Genomic DNA, 21,045 nt, shown 5'->3' on the forward strand with positions numbered 1-21,045 from the left:
GATCCCTCCCGTGAACTCCCCCATGCTGAGAACTACACCAGTTTAGCAGTGCCTAGGCATCTGCTGTGCTGGGACCACTGCCATCATGGTATTGTTGTCTGTTGCTCCCGCATCTGCCTGTTGTATTCCCCTGTTGTCTCTTGTTTTATAGAATCATAGAATATCAGGGTTGGAAGGGAACTCAGGAGGTCATCTAGTCCAACCCCCTGCTCAAAGCAGGACCAATCCCCAACTAAATCATCCCAGACAGGGCTTTGTCAAGCCTGACCTTAAAAATATCTAAGGAAGGAGATTCCACCACCTCCCTAGGTAACGCATTCCAGAATTTCACCGCCCTCCTAGTGAAAAAGTTTTTCCTAATATCCAACCTAAATCTCACCCACTGCAACCTGAGACCATTATTCCTTGTTCTGTTATCAGCTACCACTAAGAACAGTCTAGATCCATCCTCTTTGGAACCCCCTTTCAGGTAGTTGAAAGCAGCTATCAAATCCCCCCTCATTCTTCTCTTCTGCAGACTAAACAATCCCAGTTCCCTCAGCCTCTCCTCATAAGTCATGTGTTCCAGTCCCCGAATCATTTTTGTTGCCCTTCACTGGACTCTTTCCAATTTTTCCACATCCTTCTTGTAGTGTGGGGCCCCAAACTGGACACAGTACTTCAGATGAGGCCTCACCAATGTCAAATAGAGGGGAACGATCACGTCCCTTGATCTGCTGGCAATGCCCCTACCTATACATCCCAAAATGCCATTGTCCTTCTTGGCAACAAGGGCACACTGTTGACTCATATCCAGTTTCTCATCCACTGTAACCCCTAGGTCCTTTTCTGCAGAACTGCTGCCTAGCCATTCAGTCCCTAGTCTGTAGCGGTGCATGGGGTTCTTCCGTCCTAAGTGCAGGACTCTGTACTTGTCCTAGTTGAACCTCATCAGATTTCTTTTGGCCCAATCCTGTAATTTGTCTAGGTCCCTCTGTATCCTATCCCTACCCTCCAACGTATCTACCTCTCCTCCCAGTTTAGTGTTATCTGCAAACTTGCTGAGGGTGCAATCCACACCATCCTCCAGATCATTTATGAAGGTATTGAACAAAACCAGCTTGAGGACCGACCTTTGGGGCACTCCACTTGATACCGGTTGCCAACTAGACATGGAGCCATTGATCACTACCCGTTGAGCCCGACAACTTTCTATCCACCCTATAGTCCATTCATCCAGCCCATACTTCTTTAACTTGCTGGCAAGAATACTGTGGGAGACAGTGTCAAAAGCTTTGCTAAAGTCAAGGTCAAGGAACAACACGTCCACCGCTTTCCCCTCGTCCACAGAGCCAGTTATCTCGTCATAGAAGGCAATTAGATTAGTCAGGCATGACTTGCCCTTGGTGACTCCATGCTGACTGTTCCTGATCACTTTCCTCTCCTCTAAGTGCTTCAGAATTGATTCCTTGAGGACCTGCTCCATGATTTTTCCAGGGACTGAGGTGAGGCTGACTGGCCTGTAGTTCCCAGGATATAGTTCAACTGTAAACCCTTTGGGGGCAGGGACCATCTCTTTGTATAGGTTTGTCGAGGGTCTAGAACAACAGGGCTGCAGCCACTTGGTCTTGCCATAGCACCACAAATAACACCCACCAGTGCAGCGGCTGTGCAGGCAATGAGATTAGCCACTGTACAGCCAACAGCGACTCACAATCTGCCCTAAACATCCATCTTCGTTTTGCAGTGGGAGGGCTGGTATTGACCACGAGAACAAGGTTATCCTCCTGCTGCTTGTTTAAATAAAAAGCACCATGAGACATTTCATTTGCACCTGGATAGCTACCAAAAGCCACGAGCTAGACTCTAGCTTCTGAAGCACTTAAAAGTGCCACAAGTACTCCTGTTCTTTTTGCAGATATAGACTAACACGGCTGCTCCTCTGAAACACTCTTAAACTCCAATGGCACTGTCCCGTCCTAAGACTGTCTATCAGCATTAGTGTTCCTTTTGAAGGCAAGTCTTATGTAGGACTTGAACCTAAGACATTTCTGGCCGGGAGGAAAGAGTACTACCCATATTAGCACCTATATTACGACAAGATTTTTGTTTGAAAACTGAATTTAATTGCAGTTCCATTCATGATAATGACCTACATAACTTTCCATGATGGGTTACAATTTATCGTTTCTTAATGGGAAAAGAAATGGAAATTAGCAAAGAGATCGGGTACTGGAAAATGCTTGGTTTGAAACCTCTTAATTAAATTATGCCCAAACACCATTTTGAGAACTGCAGCTAGTTATTCCAGTGAATAACTTTGTCCCAAAAAAAGATTATATTCCTCTTTAGAGTTTACTACAATGTAATTAAAACTAATATGAAACAAAACAGTAAAATCCCAGACTTATATCAAGACATAACATTTTCATTAGGGTTCCGTTACCTTCACTTTTCCTAAAGTAGAACATAACTCCACACACCTCTTCAATTTCTAAAAGTACTATCACCACCTACCGTGCAAAATGTGAGCACACATTTAAACAAGGACAGTAAGGACTGATCTAAAGAGTTGCAGTACAAGAGACGGCAGTGTGTTTGCATAACAAATGTTCTCATCATTCAATATACAAGGTGGCGATAGGGGACTAAGATATGTGGGAGAGTCTGGAGACCCCTTTTTCAGTGATGTGAATCAACCAGTCATTCAGTCAACCAACCTCTGCACCGGAGGGTAGAAGGTTGATGAACACATTTCTTTAAGGAGGGCGAGATCTCATTAGCCATCACAACTGTGTGCCTGCAACTGAGTTTTAGGGATGAGTGAAAACCGGTCTTAAAAACTTGCATCTAAAGCTTCCTCTCCCAGAAGACTGAAGAAAAGTCTGATGCCAAAGACTACTACTGGCAAGGAGTCTGACTATAGCAGAGGGAACTCAAAGGGCTTGTCTACACTACTGCTGAAGTCGATGTAATTTATGTTGCTCAAGGGTGTGAAAAAAACCACCCCCCCCCGAGCGACATGAGTTACATTGACTTCAAGCGGTGTCTACAATGAACTATGTTGGCGGTAGACACTCTCCTACCAACATAGCTTCCACCTATCACTGAGGCGGAGTAATTATGTTGACGGAAGAGCACTCTACCTTCGACACAGCGCGTCTCCACCAGATGCCCTCCGGTGGCACAGCTGTGTCGGTGCACCCACGCTGATTACAGCGCAGCAGTGCAGACTAGCCCTAAGGCTTCCTACTGCACGGGGTTTTTTTAATATAAGGAATCTGCACTTTACTGAATTTTTACTATTTACCATTTTTTCCACAATGCAGCAACAAAATGATTAAAGTCACTATTAAATTATATTGTAATTAAATTGGAATATTGTTAAATATTTATTTGTTTTCATTTATCTGTTGTTGGCGAGGTACAACCAAACGACTGTGTGATGTTACTAAACAAATGCTGATGTGATTGCATGCAAACGGTGCATTATCCCACAGCTCAGGTTTGTCAATGCTGCACTGAGAATTTCTCCCCTCCAACCATTTTATTTAATTATTTTTAATAAACCTATGATCCCTAGAATGTAGGAAAATGTGTCTTAACTGAAAAACCCCGACTATCCCCCTCTGTGTCCACACACTGAATACAATCTGTGAATCTAACAGGAAAGACTTTGGTTGTCTCACCTCAGCTCCCAACACGCTACACTCCGAGGTATAGGGGTGTGGCATAGTTTCACACAACTGGATATGCTGAGGTAGCAGCTGAATTAGAGAAGCAGAGTGACTGAGTGGATTCGGCACCAGACTGGAACTTAGGAGGCCTGGGTTTGAATCCTGGTTCTTCCACTGAATTCCTGGGTGGTCCTACACAAGCCACTTCTCTCTCTTTGGGCCTCAATATTCTCATCTGTATGATGGGGATAGTGATACCTTATTATATCTACCTCCAACGTCAGGTGCTTTGAGATCTATGGATGAAAAGCACAGTATAAAACCCAGTACTACTGTCATGAGAATGTTTTCATCCTTTAAAGTCCTGTTCAGGTGAAGAAATTTGCTGTGTGACATCTCAGTTGCCTTGTCTCCCAAGAAAAGATGTGAATTTTAAGACACTCCCCCCAGCCTTTCTCAAACAAACAAGCAATGAAAGAATTAACTGCAAACACTTGGTATGTTGCATGCGTTCTACAACAATATCAACAACATAGGTTTGATTATTTTGTGCAATTTAAAGAAGAATGTCCCTTTTAGCATCTTCTCCCAATCTATTTCCCTACCTGTATGATTCTTATTCTTGGGAGAGAGAAGGGGTTCAATGAGAAATTCTTGCTGTTCTCCGCAGGTGAGTATTTCCAGTTATGATGCACCCTGCTTTGAGTCTCACCATTATTTTTTAGCAGATGGCCATTCAGGCACAAAAGGGCTGGAAATTCATTGCTTGATGCTTCCTCTAGTATATCTAACTGGAATATTAAGGGGTGTTAAATAAATTGGACAAAGAGGTGTTTCGGGAGTAAAAGTAACAGACACTGCCACGAATGAGCAATTAGATAGATGTTCACAAACCAGCTTATCACAAATTCCATGCCTACAATATCTATTACTGTAATGACCTTGAGGGTTGACTCATTCTCCCTTAACCTAATGAGCATGCTGAGTATAATCAATTAGGTTTGCAATTAAAATTATAATTTGTCTAACAAACTCTTCTTAGCTTTCAGACATTTCTTAACAAAGCTGGTTACACACTGGTAGAAGATAAATATTAATTTTCTATTGTGTCCTCATTTTTGCATTTAGACTGTGGCTAATTTACTAAAGCTTATATTATATTATTATTATTATATTTTACTTTTCAGCAAAATTTAGTTAAGTTTCAGCATTGAATGGCAAGGGATAATTATGACCATAAACAGCAAATTATCATTCCCCAATAAAGTTTGCAAGTTGCCATTGGCAGCCTGTGGAAATTTGTTAGTCTGGTCCACTGAACAATTATTAGAAGTGTGTGTTTGTGCATGCAACGTACACACAATTGGATTGGCTATTTCACTAAAGCAAACTGGAAGATGTTCGGCTTAATAAAGCTGAGAATATGTTTGTAAGCCTGGACCTGCTGAGGTCAAGCCAAAGAAATGTAAGCAAGATGCACCCTTAGCAGATAATACACTATATGTCGTTGCACTTTATCTTGCAATCTGCTGCTAATTATACAGTCAATCAGGTAGGCAACTGTAGAATAACTTTTTAGCAAATGAACTCTGGTGCTCAACAAATACTAGGAATGATTATTAAGCAGACACAGCAAATTGTTCATCAGAAAATGGTAAAGTTTGGGGAAGTTTTTTTTTAAACCTTTCCCAATTTTCTTTAATAAATCTGAATAGAGGCTGAATTCTGACCTGCATATACCAGTTTACAGGGGTCAAAGAGGAGAAGTTAGAGATCTTCTTCCTACCACTCACCACTTCACATAAGCAGCAAGTCAGGGCATCACCACGATTCTCAAGAGAGCACTATGAGAATGAGTTTTAGCTTATACAACGTAGGCCTGGTCCAAAGACCGTGAAGTCAACAGGAATCTTTCCATGGACTTCAACGGGCTTTGGATCAGGCCACATGTCCCTAAGAGGGTATGGTCAGCACATTTCTAACTCTCACAGTCGCGGAATATGTTGCTGTTGGCAGCAAGTGGTACCCAGTGGCACATGCCGCTCATGTTGAGAGGAGCAGGCCCCTGGCTGGCATGGAATGATTCTGTGTAGGCCATGCAGCACCTCTCTCCCACTCACCACGAAGGCCAAGGCTGACGTTAGCCCGATGCCCTGGTCTACACTTAAAATATAGATTGACCTAGCTACGTCACACCCAGTTAAGCTGACCTAACCCCTGATGTAGACACAGCTAGGCTGATGGAAAAATTGTCCCATCATCCTAATTACCGCTGCTCCGGGAGATGGCTTACTTACATTGATGGAAAAACTCCTTCCGTCACTGGAAGCAGCATCTACACCACTGAAGGTACAGTGGCAGCTGTGCCCTTGTAATTCCTGGAGTGGAGACGTACCCTAAGAGTGACATGAAACCAATGTAGCATTGTTCTTAGATGCCATATGTATTCATAGAATCATAGAATCATAGAATATCAGGGTTGGAAGGGACCCCAGAAGGTCATCTAGTCCAACCCCCTGCTCAAAGCAGGACCAATTCCCAGTTAAATCATCCCAGCCAGGGCTTTGTCAAGCCTGACCTTAAAAACCTCTAAGGAAGGAGATTCTACCACCTCCCTAGGTAACGCATTCCAGTGTTTCACCACCCTCTTAGTGAAAAAGTTTTTCCTAATATCCAATCTAAACCTCCCCCACTGCAACTTTAGACCATTACTCCTCGTTCTGTCATCTGCTACCATTGAGAACAGTCTAGAGCCATCCTCTTTGGAACCCCCTTTCAGGTAGTTGAAAGCAGCTATCAAATCCCCCCTCATTCTTCTCTTCTGCAGGCTAAACAATCCCAGCTCCCTCAGCCTCTCCTCATAACTCATGTGTTCCAGTCCCCTAATCATTTTTGTTGCCCTTCGCTGGACTCTCTCCAATTTATCCACATCCTTCTTGTAGTGTGGGGCCCAAAACTGGACACAGTACTCCAGATGAGGCCTCACCAATGTCGAATAGAGGGGAACGATCACGTCCCTCGATCTGCTTGCTATGCCCCTACTTATACATCCCAAAATGCCATTGGCCTTCTTGGCAACAAGGGCACACTGCTGACTCATATCCAGCTTCTCGTCCACTGTCACCCCTAGGTCCTTTTCTGCAGAACTGCTGCCTAGCCATTCGGTCCCTAGTCTGTAGCTGTGCATTGGGTTCTTCCGTCCTAAGTGCAGGACCCTGCACTTATCCTTATTGAACCTCATCAGATTCCTTTTGGCCCAATCTTCCAATTGGTCTAGGTCCTTCTGTATCCTATCCCTCCCCTCCAGCGTATCTACCACTCCTCCCAGTTTAGTATCATCCGCAAATTTGCTGAGAGTGCAATCCACACCATCCTCCAGATCATTTATGAAGATATTGAATAAAACCGGCCCCAGGACCGACCCTTGGGGCACTCCACTTGATACCGGCTGCCAACTAGACATGGAGCCATTGATCACTACCCGTTGAGCCCGACAATTTAGCCAGCTTTCTACCCACCTTATAGTGCATTCATCCAGCCCATACTTCCTTAACTTGCTGACAAGAATACTATGGGAGACCGTGTCAAAAGCTTTGCTAAAGTCAAGAAACAATACATCCACTGCTTTCCCTTCATCCACAGAACCAGTAATCTCATCATAAAAGGCGATTAGATTAGTCAGGCATGACCTTCCCTTGGTGAATCCATGCTGGCTGTTCCTGATCACTTTCCTCTCATGCAAGTGCTTCAGGATTGATTCTTTGAGGACCTGCTCCATGATTTTTCCAGGGACTGAGGTGAGGCTGACTGGCCTGTAGTTCCCAGGATCTTCCTTCTTCCCTTTTTTAAAGATTGGCACTACATTAGCCTTTTTCCAGTCATCCGGGACTTCCCCGGTTCGCCACGAGTTTTCAAAGATAATGGCCAGTGGCTCTGCAATCACAGCCGCCAATTCCTTCAGCACTCTCGGATGCAACTCGTCCGGCCCCATGGACTTGTGCACGTCCAGCTTTTCTAAATAGTCCCTAACCGCCTCTATCTCCACAGAGGGCTGGCCATCTCTTCCGCATTTTGTGATGCCCAGCGCAGCAGTCTGGGAGCTGACCTTGTTAGTGAAAACAGAGGCAAAAAAAGCATTGAGTACATTAGCTTTTTCCACATCCTCTGTCACTAGGTTGACAGAAGGGAATTAGGAGTCATAGTAAATGGGTTTTGTAAGCGATCTGTTTTCAAAATCGTAAACAAAGGACCCTTCCCAAACAAGTGAAATAAAGCCTGAATGAAGAATACTGCTTGCTTAGCATACCTCTCCAATATCCCTTGTTTCAAGGGACGTCACGTGTTTTAATCCCAGAGGTCCCTATGCGCCACACATCTTGAGCACCGTTTACTTCAGGAAAAAATAATCTCAAAGCTGAATTATAAACACTGAAGGACAGAATCAGTTTCTTGGATGAATGTGTTGTGTCTCTCCCTCTTTCTGGATCTTTGTCACATGGGTGCAGCCTGTGTTTGGACCTTGGCAGGTTCCAAGGTATGGATAACAGTACCAGGGAACACAAGATAAAAGAACCGAAAGCAAGCAGCAGTCACATCCCATACAGCAATTCTGTCTTCTCAACACACTACAGATAATGACTGCACTGGCCAATATTTCCTATTTATTCCTGACAAGAAAATCTAATCCAAGTTCATTTTTTAGAAACTCAATAGTTATTTGAAATTAGATTACTCAGCAAATTAAATAATAAATTTCTCTACCGAGGAACTGCCACTGCTTCCATTGCTCCAAAACACAACTTTGCTCCCTCAAGCAGTAAGAGTCTTAGCTTCAAAACTAGTTATGGATTGGATAATTTAATAACATGGCACAAGTAATTGTTCAGGGGGATATTTATGATTTCATTAGATTCTACTGGTAATCAATAGTTATCCATTAATTCATTAATTTACATAGTCCTCATTTTTGTCCAAATGCAGAAATTCTGTTTAAGTAGATTTTTTTCTTTATTTGTGCTCATTCAGCTTTACTACGCAAGAAGGCTGGGAACAAGCTGTATATATTAAGTAGAGCAAATAAGTGAGCAGCAGGAGTACACGTATGCCCTACAGATCTGACGGTGGGATGAGATTTAATACTAAAACCAAGGGAAAGAAATAAAACAACGGGGCCTGTTCTCCATGGGATGCATGCATAACTCTCATTACTGTTAATGGAAGATATTGAATATGTGTGTGCACTGAGGGGAGTTTATTAGAATCGAATAAACCCTGTGATTTTTCCTTGGTGCGGTTCCTACAGCTGCACATTGTGGCAGTGCACTGCTTTGGGTGAAGAGAAAGACCTATGAAGAAAGTAACTCCGTACATCAAATTATGCTTTCTGGACATCATAAAAATAATCTACTGTGCATATTTAGTGACTAAGAAGACACAAGCAAATTGTAATTGGGCATGCGAATAAACAGTAGTACATTTAGTTGGTTGTTTGCACACCCAAGGCCAAGTTCTCTGCTTTGTAAATGGGTGCCACTCCATTGAACCAGGGACGTCGCCATTTACACCAGCTGAGAATTGGGCTCAAAGTCACAGAAGTCATGTGGGTAAGTGGGACTCAATGAACTGGAAATGGGATACAGAACTATTTGCCATGAGGTCTCCAGTTTGCATACAAACAAGGTTGGTCTAAGAAACCAAAAGTCAAGGCCTGAATAACTGGGTTGGTGCTTCAGTTCTCTTCGGAGTTGACAAATATGAACAAAACCCACCACTAAAATTGGCACTGACTGGTTTGCTTGTTAGTCTGAGCAAAGAACCAAGAACTGAATGGGTTTGCAACTGATCTCACACCCCTGGAAGGGGCCTCTCCATAAAGGGCTCAGGCACTCTGATGAGCCATTATGCAGAGCTGCCAATGCTGTACCTCCTCTCTGGGCAAACAGTCCTATGGCTGTCAAAATGGCACTACTCACAAGCATTAAATCCATTTAAAATACTACAAATACATCCAAAATCTGCTGCTGGAATGACACCCATTTAAGCTTAGAATTTTAGCTGGTTTAACTAAGTCAGATGCTCAATATCATGGGCACCAACCCACTGGTTTTGTTTGCTTGCTTACTCATTTGTTTTCTCCACCCTCTGATACAGAGCTTGGATCTATGCTATAGGGTGGACAGGAAGCAATGAGTATTCATTGGGGCAGCTACCGCAGAGGCACCTGGCCAGAGAACTAGTGGGAGGGAAGGAGATGAGAGAGGGTTGTAAAAGGGAATGGAAAGAAGGAAAATAACACTAGAAAAAGAAAGCAACTAACAGGATGGATTTCTAATATCACTTCACACATTTTGCTTGCCTGTCTTGCCTACGTACACTGTAAGCTCTTAGGGTGACAGACTGTCTTTCTGTGTTTTTGTGCAGCACCTGGCGTACTATAGCTGCTCAGCATTAAAGAAGAAAGGGGGTGAAGAGTCGAATCCCTGAGCAGATTACCAAACAGCACACCTTTTTTCCTCCATGGAAAGCTTGGTTAGCTAACACTGGATGTCTGTTCAACTTTTTATCCTAGAGGTTGCAGGCCTTGTTACAGCCTACCATACATGCTTGCTTTGCTATACTAGCAGGATTTATTCAGAGGAGACAGTATGCAATATCCATCTGTGCATGCAGACATAACATTTTGTGGGCTTCCACCCAGAAGTAAACAAATGACGAATTTCCCAGACCTGCAGTCTTGCACTGTGGTGCTCAATCTCTGCTCTTATTGAGGAATTAGAGATTAGCACAGTATGGTTGTACTGAATAACTACAGACCCTACCCACACCAGAGCGCAGAGTGGAGCAGAAAAGTACGGGAAAGGGGTGCAGATGTCATGAATCTGCATTAACCACCCTTCTCTGTCGCCCCAATTTGCCCTTCAAAAGACCTTCCATGCCACCTCCACATGGCTCTTCTGGGAGAGGCGGTGGTGGGCTAAGGCAGGGAGCCCTGCTCCATGCTGAATAGTCTGGAGGCGGAGGGACTTTCATCAGGAATGCCAGCATAAAAACAAACAGCAACAAAACCCTTCTTGGAGGGTTCACAAAGGACAAATGCAACAGAGAGGAACAGGGAGCCATGCTTCCAGGAATGAGGGCAGCGGGAAGGGTTCCTGCACCAGGTTTCCAGAACAGATAGCATCAGCATTTCCTAAAGATCCAGGCCTGCGCTAACCCCACCCCAAAGGTAAAGATTATGATTGTTTCCATGATACCAGCACCAGAGACGCCACTAGCAATCCAGGATAGGCTAGATATGGTACAACCTGGCACGTGATGAGAAGGGAAAGAGAGGTGATGTAACGCGCCGTCGGTTTCCCAGTGTGTCAACAGCAGAGACGGGAGTAGGACCCAAGTCTCCTGGCTCCCAGTCCAGTGCTTTACCCACTGGACAACTCTGCTTCTCAGGTGACTAGAGGTGAATAGTTCAGTCATTCTGTAAATTCAGATGATCTCTGAGTACTTTACCCTTCCCATGAGTTATCCACTTGGAAGGGCTGAGTAGGCCCCTAATTCTGGCTCCCATCCTTTGCTCATTGCATGTCAGGGCTTCCTTCAGCAGTTTAAGACAAAAGGCTTGTTCAATCAGCTCTCATTAGTTATCATCCGCTAGAAACATGCTCTTGATAAAAAGTGAGCATGAGTTCTTCTGATCTGCGGCCAGATGTTGAAAACTCCTGCAAGGAACCGAGCATCTCAGAACCGTGTAGGATGAAGTCCCACAGAAGGAAGGGTCAGGATCACGGAAAAGAAATGGGAACAGGTGAGATTTAGGATTAATTTTGCTCACCCAGCCAGTTATTATAGTTAAACTTTCCTTTCTGAGAACACATATTTTATCCCAAAATTGGACAGAGATGTTACAGCTTGAAACCTACAACTCTGTGCTGAACTCGTCTGTCAAATACTAATTAAAAGGATCATGTAAATTGTTAAATCATTCAGTTGGTCTCCATTGATTCATTCATTATTGCAGCATTAGTTCTGGACATTTGAAATAGCAAGACACAACAAAAGTCAGGAATGCCTTTAGCTAGGAAATGAATTGCATGGGGGATTTTGAGAATCTGAACTGGAATGTTTTTCCTTCAAAATCTATATGGGTATTGAGTGCTTATGTAATGAAAGAAGAACCATGAACAGCACCAGCTTAATGCAGACACAGTACAATATATGTAATACACCTTAATCCTGACCTGTAACATCTCTTTCTATTTAAGTAGCAGATCTCTTTCTGAAGAGAGTCTGCCAATCATGCTGAACTGTATCAAACTCATTGGTGTCTTTTCTGAGATGCACAAACTGGGAGGAGGATAAAACCACCAGATTAGTTGTTGCGCGAGACATAAGTTAGAATCTGTCCTCAGGTCTTCACATGGAAAAAAGGCCAGTGCACTAAATCAGGGGCAGAGTCTACTGTGAGATTCATGACTATAAATCCAGCATAACTCCACTGAAGTGTGTGCAGTGATTTCTGCTCTGCTGACATAAACCCCAATTTGGGCCTCACTGAGGAGTACAACACTGAGGCTCAAGAGAATGCCAGAGCCTCTTATGGTGAATTAAGAACCAGATTTTGTTCTATTTCCCCCCCCTCTTTTCAAAGGCAGTTCTATTACACATGATAAGATAACATTTTCCACCCTCTTCCTCTTGTCCCATCAAGAGCCAGGTGAGCCCTTTTGCATGAATGTTTTATCCGATAAATTTAACCTTGGCTTTCTGTTTGAAAATCATATGCACACAGGGACTTTGTTTTTTACACACTTCTCCTCTGTGAGCTAATGTGGTGATGCAGAACATAGACTAAAATATGCACCACTGGGACTGAGCACCATTAAAGGTCAAATCCCAGATGTATTTGTCATTTCAAAAGATCAGAAGATGGCCTAAATGTCTAATCTTTCAAGTGAGAAAACCTGTCTGCCTTACATTTTTTAGCATCAAATTTACTCAAGCACTGCTGGGTTTTTATGGACAGCCTTTCATGCTCTGCAGTTGACATAACTTGCATTGAAAAATATGGGGCGAGATTTACTCTTTTATTTATTACACGAATTTATAAGGCAGCCATCACTCTGGTAAATGGGTGCCCTTTGTCTGGCCTAAATTGAATCATTAATATTCCAAATAAGAAGAGCAAAACACTATGATCCTCTGATGCCACAAGAGACACAGGATGGAGTGGGATCCAGCCAGACAGCTGAGACATCAAAGTTTCACAGCTCAGTCAACTGCAAATGGCTTTGGGCTAAAAGATGCAAAAATGTCTAGAAGTGGCCAAGTCTGTGCTTGCAGAAAGCATGCTTCTGTCTCTCACTAACACATATGCATAAGTGAGAGAGAGGCTGGTTATGTCCATGAGCCTCTGTGCAGCCTTTCTTACCTGTGCTCCCTTTGTATGGGCAGTTCCTTAGAAGGACGAGGGCCCCACCAATTAGGGAAGAATGTGGTCACAAAATAACAGCAAAATCATAAAAGGTGGGAATTTTGGCCTGTGGTATTTTGCTATAAAATGAAACATAATGCTAGGAAAAAGCTATTCAGAAAAACCTATTAAAACTGGGTTCTACTTTTGCAGCACTTGTTTAACAAGTGATTTACACCCCATACAGAGTACAGCATAGCATCACGTCCAGCCGTTGAGTTAAATGGCAACACTTTCATACACAAGGCAATGCGTGTGTCTCAGAAAGAACGTTACTCCGCCCTGGGACAGAAGGTTGTTTAACACAGATATGGCGTTCGCTGCAAAGTGGTGAGAAGAGGTTTAAAAGCTGTTTAGATGACACGTTAAGAGGTAGCATAACACAGACGAACCCCGTCAGGGATGGTCTATACTTAGTCCTACCTTAGTGCAAGGGACAGGACTAGATGACAAACTGAAGTCCCTTCCAGTTCCTTCTTTCCCCCATTTCTATTATACAGAGGTTAGCAATTGCAAAACTTGATGGTTCAAAATAATTCATTTAAAAATAAGTTTAAAAAGCCCCAGATCTCTCTGGCTATTTTAACCAAATAGCCATCATTGCTTGGCTGCTTTCCTGTTGGCATCCCAGAGACAGGTCTTGATAAGGGCTCTGAAGGAGAAAAAGGCAGTGAATTATTATGGAGGAGCAGAATTGTGAAGTGCCTTGAAGGCAAGGAAAAGAAGCTTGAATTTAATGTAGTGGAAAATAAGGAGCCAGTGGAGGGCTTCAAAATGAGGGGCGACAAGGTATGAAATGTCCAACTGGAGCAGCCAATACCTAGAGACACTGCCCCTCACGATGCAGCATATTCCTATCTTTAAACAGATTTCTCAAGAAAAACACAAAAACCCAAATGTTGTTTAAAAATGGAAGGAAAGCTATGAGCTGAAAGTAGCCACTGCTGTCCTGAGGCTACTGGATTTGCAGTACCAATTACATAGCTGCAGTATGACATATTCTACATCAAAGCACCATCAGTGTGTTTCCAAAAGCAGTGAGTGAGGCTACTCTACTTTGTCAAACCATTTTTGCTCATCTTACAAGCTTTCAAGAGAGGCAAAGGCAAACAGACCATTTGCTCTCAGGTTTCATAGTGCATTTCTACATTTCAAAAACTGTTTGCTTTTCTTACTTGTTTTTTCACTTGGAATTTTAAATTTGTTTATAAACAAGTACAATATTTTGCTTTTTGAACTTTTCTTCTGAGTCATCCTTGTGTTGCTCTCTATTAAGAGAGCAAAATATTGTTTTCAATGTGTTATTAAACAAGGATTTACATCTGCAAATCTGCAGAGAAACTCTGTTGCCATATCAAAGCGTTGTGGTTAATAATTTTAATCCTTCTGATGCAATCAGTTTGTGATGTGATGTAATTAATTTGAATAGTGAAACCCCAAGTCCAGCGCACTAGGCAGATAGGATGAGAATGTTTACAGTAGGCTTAAATAAACGCTGCACTTTTCACTTCAAGTTAAGATTCCTAAAGAATGCAAACCAGGTGGATTGATTTAGTGCAGCATTAAAAAAGCATCTGTGAAAGAAAAACATGCACATCAAAAAATAATGGAGAAGCAATCTTCTCAGTGTAAAATAATTAGTGGAATATGTGACACACAAAATAAATTTCTGCATACATACTCACACTGCCAACATCAGCCTGGCTTTCTTATTTCTTTATGTGAACCTGAAACTGGCGAGCTGGCAGTCGTGAATATCGTAGGCGGTGCTGAGAGGACTGAGATTTTGACACTGTTGCAGAATGAGATGTGTGTTAATAGGTGTTTGTGCAACAGTCACTTGCTGTGCAATATTATCTTGTCTCTACAGACAAATTAGCTGCATCATGCCCCTGCCAGCTTGATTTGTGTAGCCTTTCAAGAGTACAGAATGCATGGCGTTTCTCAGATGGTTGCAATCCCACATAAAAGGCCAGGCTTAGGGTACATTCCCTAATAAGCTCTATGCCCACAACGGCAGGATACACATTTATTGACGTGGTCTTACAAAGAAGGCTGTAAATTACACAAGGGTAGATTTTCAAACGCTGCTCACTTGACATACATTTAAAAGCCCTGTGTTAAGCCACTAAGCTGATTTTTCTGTACCCAGATTTGGATGGTCCAGGTGCACACAGACTGAACCACCACAAAGCTCACCACCTTCCATTCCAAATGCAAGGGGCAATGCAAGGACCTGGCCTGCACTAGAGAAAACTGAGCACAGACTGAAGAAGTAAAAATTCTTTACATGAGAATCTACAAGCAATTTTCCCCCTGTGGAGAGGAAGAGAGAAACAAGGAAAGAACTGCATGTGAGTCATGTCCATTAAGGCACTACTGGAAGGCAACTGGACACCACAATGACAGGCACAGTAGAAAAACCTCACCAGAATAAAACAGAAAGGATACAAATGTACGTGCATAATTGTGAACGGCAGCATCTGCTTCTTTCACATATGAGTGGGGAATGGGCAGAACCCACCTCCTGGATGCACAATCAAATCATTTCCCCAGACTTGAGAGCAAATTTTATCTCCCACCTGCAGATTTCCCACAAGCCTGCTTGGAAGTGGGGGAGGGAGGCGTCAGCCATCCCTGTAGAATTGTCCCTCCATTTCCAGGCCCGTTCTGGAGCCCAAGTTGGGGGTAGAAGAGGAGTCCAGGGGAATGTGAACAATTCCCAGGCCCTGCAAAGAATCTGTGTCAGAGGTCCTCAAACAACACACTGCTCCCTTTTACTCTGCACTTTAGGACTCTGCAGGATTTCCTGTCCAGGCAGATGTGTTGAGTCCTGTTGCCTGACAGCCAGGGTGGGGAGGGAGCAGAAGACCCCTGAGCAAGTGAAGATCATTCATCTGGGATGGACTCACTGCTGTGTGGGAAGATCTCTCTCTCTCTCTCTCTCTCTCTCTCTCTCTCACACACACACACACACACACACGTGCACATTTAGAAGAAGCACCATGAAGCTGCCTAGAACTTGCAACTGCATGCTCTGTATAAGGGAGTGGGGGTACTCACCCTGTCTGAGTCTTGACGCTGGTCATTTGAGCTTAGGTGCTAGACACTCATGATCACGAAAGGCAGTATTAAATTGAATGGAACACAACAGATATGGCTCTAATCACCCGCATTAGCTGCTACAAAACCCCTACGTGGACTATTTGAAGATCTTGGTTCTACTCTGCAACAAGCCACCATTCAAGTATCCCAGTAGAAAAGAGAAATCCAGAAACAGTGTAAGCAGGACAGCATAAAGGCCAATCCAGCTGGTCATTTGATATCATGGCATTGGCTACCTAGCACTAGGCTCTGGATTGGCACTGCAAAAAACTATATAGGATTTCTGGGTAAAACCTAAACACCTCATGTAAACACCACAGAATCACAGCTGACATCAATAGATACACTAAAACCAAAAGAATCATCTCATTGGCAATCAATATATCTGTTATATATACAGTGTAATGTACACACAGAACATTTATAATTAGAGCTGGTTCCATAGTGAAGGATAAGCTGTGATTTATACTTAAAATAGGATTTGACTTCTTTCTTATGCACGAAAAAGACAGCCTAGCTTCTCCAAAATTATAGTACATCCTCTTGGAGCACAAGAAAGAATTTACATAACTCGGCTCATTAGTTTATGAGTTGTAAGCATTTTAAAACAGCCCCCTGATAAAAAAGATTCTTGCTGTTTCTTACCTTCTTTTGCAGACCTCAGTAGCAAACAAATTGCTAATTTTTCAGACTGACTCACTCATGCACTGAAGCAAACTCTACAACATAGGCTACTGTTTAATCTGATTGAACTGCAACTTGCAGTCTTCTCAAGTGTTCATTGCGGGTGACAATGTTGTTAAAAGTAGGTAGGCTATAGGCCCCGATCTGGCAAACATTTGTGCAGATACTTAATTTTAGGTCTGTGAGTAGTTTGAGTGTTTGCAGGTTTGGAGCCTTAGTGTGATGGTGGGGATGAGCATCATGATTATAGCCGGCTGGTACTGCACCGGGTAGAAATGTTATTATAGGACTTCTGGTGGCTGTGCTTTTTTTAGTGTTAGTGCTGTTGTGAGGAATTATTCTGGAGCTCCAGCCCACTAGATCTTTTGCGAGCCTCTTAGGGTATGCCTTCCCTGCAGAGTTAGCCCTAGCTGTTATCCAGGTGTTCTCCTAACACAAAAAACACCTGCCCAAGTTTGGTGGTGTTTTCAATCCAGGTTAGCTGGCTTGCCCGGGGTTACAGGGTGATGCCCAAGTGCTGCTTTCACACGGGCTGACAACTTCTCTCCCCCATACACTTTGCAGCGGGGATGCAGGGCAAACCAAGTGAGTGCAGCTAGTCCTCCAGTGCTTTCCCACAATTCCCCCCATGTGCCCAGAAAGGCAGACAAGTTCTCCCACAATTCCCGAGGAAAGAATCAGAGGACGGTGTAGCTTATTGCTGCACTAAGAGCCAGCGGATTGGCCCCAGATGGCAGCACTGGGGGACACACCCGGTAAAGTAGGGCTTTGTTTGCAGCATGGCTGCTCACACTGGGGAAGGGTAATCTGGCTGCTCAGACCCGAGTTGACTCTGCAGCACAGACATAGCCTTACTGACCTGAGCAGCAGATGTCTGTTGAGGGAGGATAATGCTAAATATATGCTCTTGTCCACTGTCCCTAATTAACAATGAAATGCAGTCCCTTCCACAGAATGAATTTGACATCCTGGAGGTGAGTTAATAACATTTTCTGTATGGGAATATATAACTGTGCATCTCTTATATATAAATAACCAACACACTACATATTTGATGTAAGATGTGTAAATTATTCATGTATCAAGTAAGTGACTTCAGACTTCATGATCCCCAGCCACCTGGGAGGAACATAGCTATTAAATTACCCATCCCCACTTCACTATTTTCCTTAAACAAGATTCAGATCACAGTAATCTGAGGTCAGTTCTGAAGGTTCCTAAGTCTCTGAGCACAATCATTGTTTGCATTTTCAGGTAAGAGATATCATCAAAACAATGGCAATAAACTATAGCTTTGTCCAATGATGCAGAAAAGTGCAAAAATGCAACCTGCTAACTTCCTATTTCTGAAAACACACACTCTTTGAGTCCAGGGGCTGGGCAGGGGGTCATTACCCTCTCATTACACTTGTTAGACGGGTGGGACAGGGGCATTCCATGTGCCCACATATTTTCACAATTCGTTGGCTGGACACATGCACAGTACGTTTTGTAAAAACAGAAAATGAGGAATATTTACCTGCCTTTTCTCTTGCATCTTTTAAAGCCTAAACATATACTAGTCACTGTCCTCAATCACATTTTTCACTTCTAATTTTGATCATTAGCACTAATGTTTTTTTCTCTTTTTAAAATAGCAGCTTCTTGGGAGCCTCTCATGGGAAAGATAATATGATCTTGTTAACAGAAAGAAATATTGTGTCTTGCTTCCAAAATCATGTTGGGTTTTAATGTCAAAGCCTTCATTTTTTTTTTAAAGAAAACTAGGTTGAAAATAATCATTTTCACCCATCAACATCCCGTTCCCAGTGCAATCCAGCAGCCTAGCTCTGGAGCGACAGAATCTGTTTTGTTGCAGCACTGCAGTAAATTGTGTTTCAGTGCTATGCATCCCGTAAGCTTCCCAGCAGTCTGGAGATTTTCTTCTTCCACTCCCCTGCTCTCGGTTAGATATTCACAGCAAGCAATAAAAGCAATATCAATGGTAAGGTCAACAAGCCAGATTGGAATTAAGTGAATTGTTTCTGTTTGCCATCATTTGGTTGTCAGAGTTATCTTAATCAACCTAAACAGCTTCTTCAAGACATATAATCTGATTTTACAGAGTGCTCAACCATAACCATATTTTGATTTTCCTTTGATTCCAAGTATAAAAAATAGCCCTTATTTAATGCTCAGGCAGATAATCTAACTACATCTGTGTTTGCATTTGCATGATGGGGGAGTGAAACATGGCCAGAGAACCATCTTGGATTTTATCTATTTTATTACTTGAATGGAGAATATAATAGATTTTTTTTTTGCACTAGCATGGCTTAAAAACTATTTTTAAGCTTCATTGGCTCCTTTAGATTTGAACTTTGCTAACAAGAATGTGATGAGAACGTGGAGAAAGAAAGCATGGATAAAAAGAAGTATGCTTTTCTAATGTAGTTCAGTTTAACTGTTCCTTTCATCAGCCTCAATTCATTCAGTAATAAATAGGAAAGGCAAAGAAATTATGAAGGAAAAGGCAATATTTTCACTGTCTAAACAACAACAAAAGTTGCTTTCCCCCTATAGCTTACTATGCATGTGAAATAAACAAGGTACAGCCAATCATGATCTGAGAGCCTCTCTCTGTAAGAAGGACAGAGATGGTATTTTCACAGCTGAAAACTTTTGCCTAGTAAAGAAGAGAAATGTAAACACAGTTCCATGCAAACTCAATCCAAGTATTGACAGGCATAACAGACCCAGAATTTCTCTAACCTCAAGGATAACAAAACGATACAGCAATGTTCTGCAGATGACTAGTTTTGATCTTTTATTAGTTCTCATAATTGTCTCTTGTTAATTTGTATCCTGCATAATAAGCATAAGCACTCACCTTCACAGTTTGCCCAGCTTCAGGACCATCCTGTAAGCAAAAAATAGAAGAATCAGAAAAGTGGCGCTAACAAGGATCTCCTGGGGATTCAGAAATATTATCCATTAATAATTTAAATCCAATTTCATTGTGTGTTAATTTATAGTATTCTCCTGGGTCCTATTCAGCGCAAAGCATGTGGGACCAGATGCTTTTACATTTCAGGTCATGATTAAGGGAGAAATAATACGTGAAAAGGAAATAAATACTGGCACAATTGTCATTTTTCATGATCTCAGATCCAAGTTTTTAATTGCTAGCAATAACGTTTCTGTTATTCATGGATATAAAATACAGAACTGTAAGCGCTGCTTTAAATCACAGCCTCTTTATTTAAATTCTTGTTATGTCAAAAAAGGGGTTAACCTCCAGACTTGGTTTAAACAAAAGGATTTGTTATTTTGTATAAGACCACTGGATCAATCTAGTTCAGTATGCCACCTCAAAGAATACTTCAGGTAATAAACCTATATAATGAACCTAGCCAACGCCTTGTCTGTGGGGAGAAATTCTGGCCTGCGGGCAATGAGTTTACTCCTCGAATCATGGGCTGTGAATACCCTCATTGAGAGCGGTGCCCTGCAAACACTTTCTACTAGGATTAGTACTTACTGGAAACCAATGGATCTTCTCATAGTAGTAAGCACGACACCTGGTGGTGTTCGCAGGGAAAGGCACCATTTTAGCTGCCATTAATTATCCAGACTCTTCTTTGAATCCAGACATGGTATTTGATTGTTAACCTCCTTCAGCCGTGAACACCACAGGTTACGCTATGCTGAGTAAAGCAAAACTTTACTTCCTTATATTTGTTAAGTATTTACTGCTCCTATGGTTTGAATGTCCTCTTGTCAGCGGGTTATGGGACAGGGGAAAAAGCTCGATAAAACACGAACAGGAAACAAAGCCTTTGGAGCCAATCAGTTTACAAACCTGAATCGAAATGGTGAGAGAAGTGCCACAGAAATGTTTCTCCACCACATTTCCAACCATTTGTGTCGTTTGAAATAAATCAACCACTTCTTCAGGTCGCAGATCACGGAAACGCTCCACCGGCCGGAGTGGGCAAATAAGGACATCTGAAGTGGCAGTCGTTAAGGCATAAGTGCAAGACCAGGTATTCCAGAACAACAGTTTGTTCATTTCCCCCCTGCCATAACAATAGGTCATCATCTTGAAGCGAATTTCCCCTTTACTTTTAAACTCACCTTGATTTGAGAATCACC

General features: G+C 42.6%; 1 protein-coding gene across 17 annotated transcripts in view; it reads right to left on the reverse strand.

Moving 5' to 3' along the window:
* FHIT (fragile histidine triad diadenosine triphosphatase) overlaps window positions 1–21,045 on the reverse strand; it is a 1,100,422-nt gene that overhangs the window by 211,382 nt on the left and 867,995 nt on the right. For all 17 annotated transcript variants that reach the window (XM_084634705.1, XM_084634714.1, XM_084634709.1 and 14 more), the window contains 2 exons: window positions 20,753–20,898; window positions 19,781–19,810 (listed from right to left, as the gene is read on the reverse strand). In XM_084634705.1, coding sequence (XP_084490831.1) covers window positions 19,781–19,810; window positions 20,753–20,898 — 176 coding nt within the window. The remainder of the gene's footprint in view (window positions 1–19,780; window positions 19,811–20,752; window positions 20,899–21,045) is intronic.

This window comes from Lepidochelys olivacea (assembly GCF_965140295.1).
Source record: "Lepidochelys olivacea isolate rLepOli2 genome assembly, chromosome: 7".
Lineage (NCBI taxonomy): Eukaryota > Metazoa > Chordata > Testudines > Cheloniidae > Lepidochelys > Lepidochelys olivacea.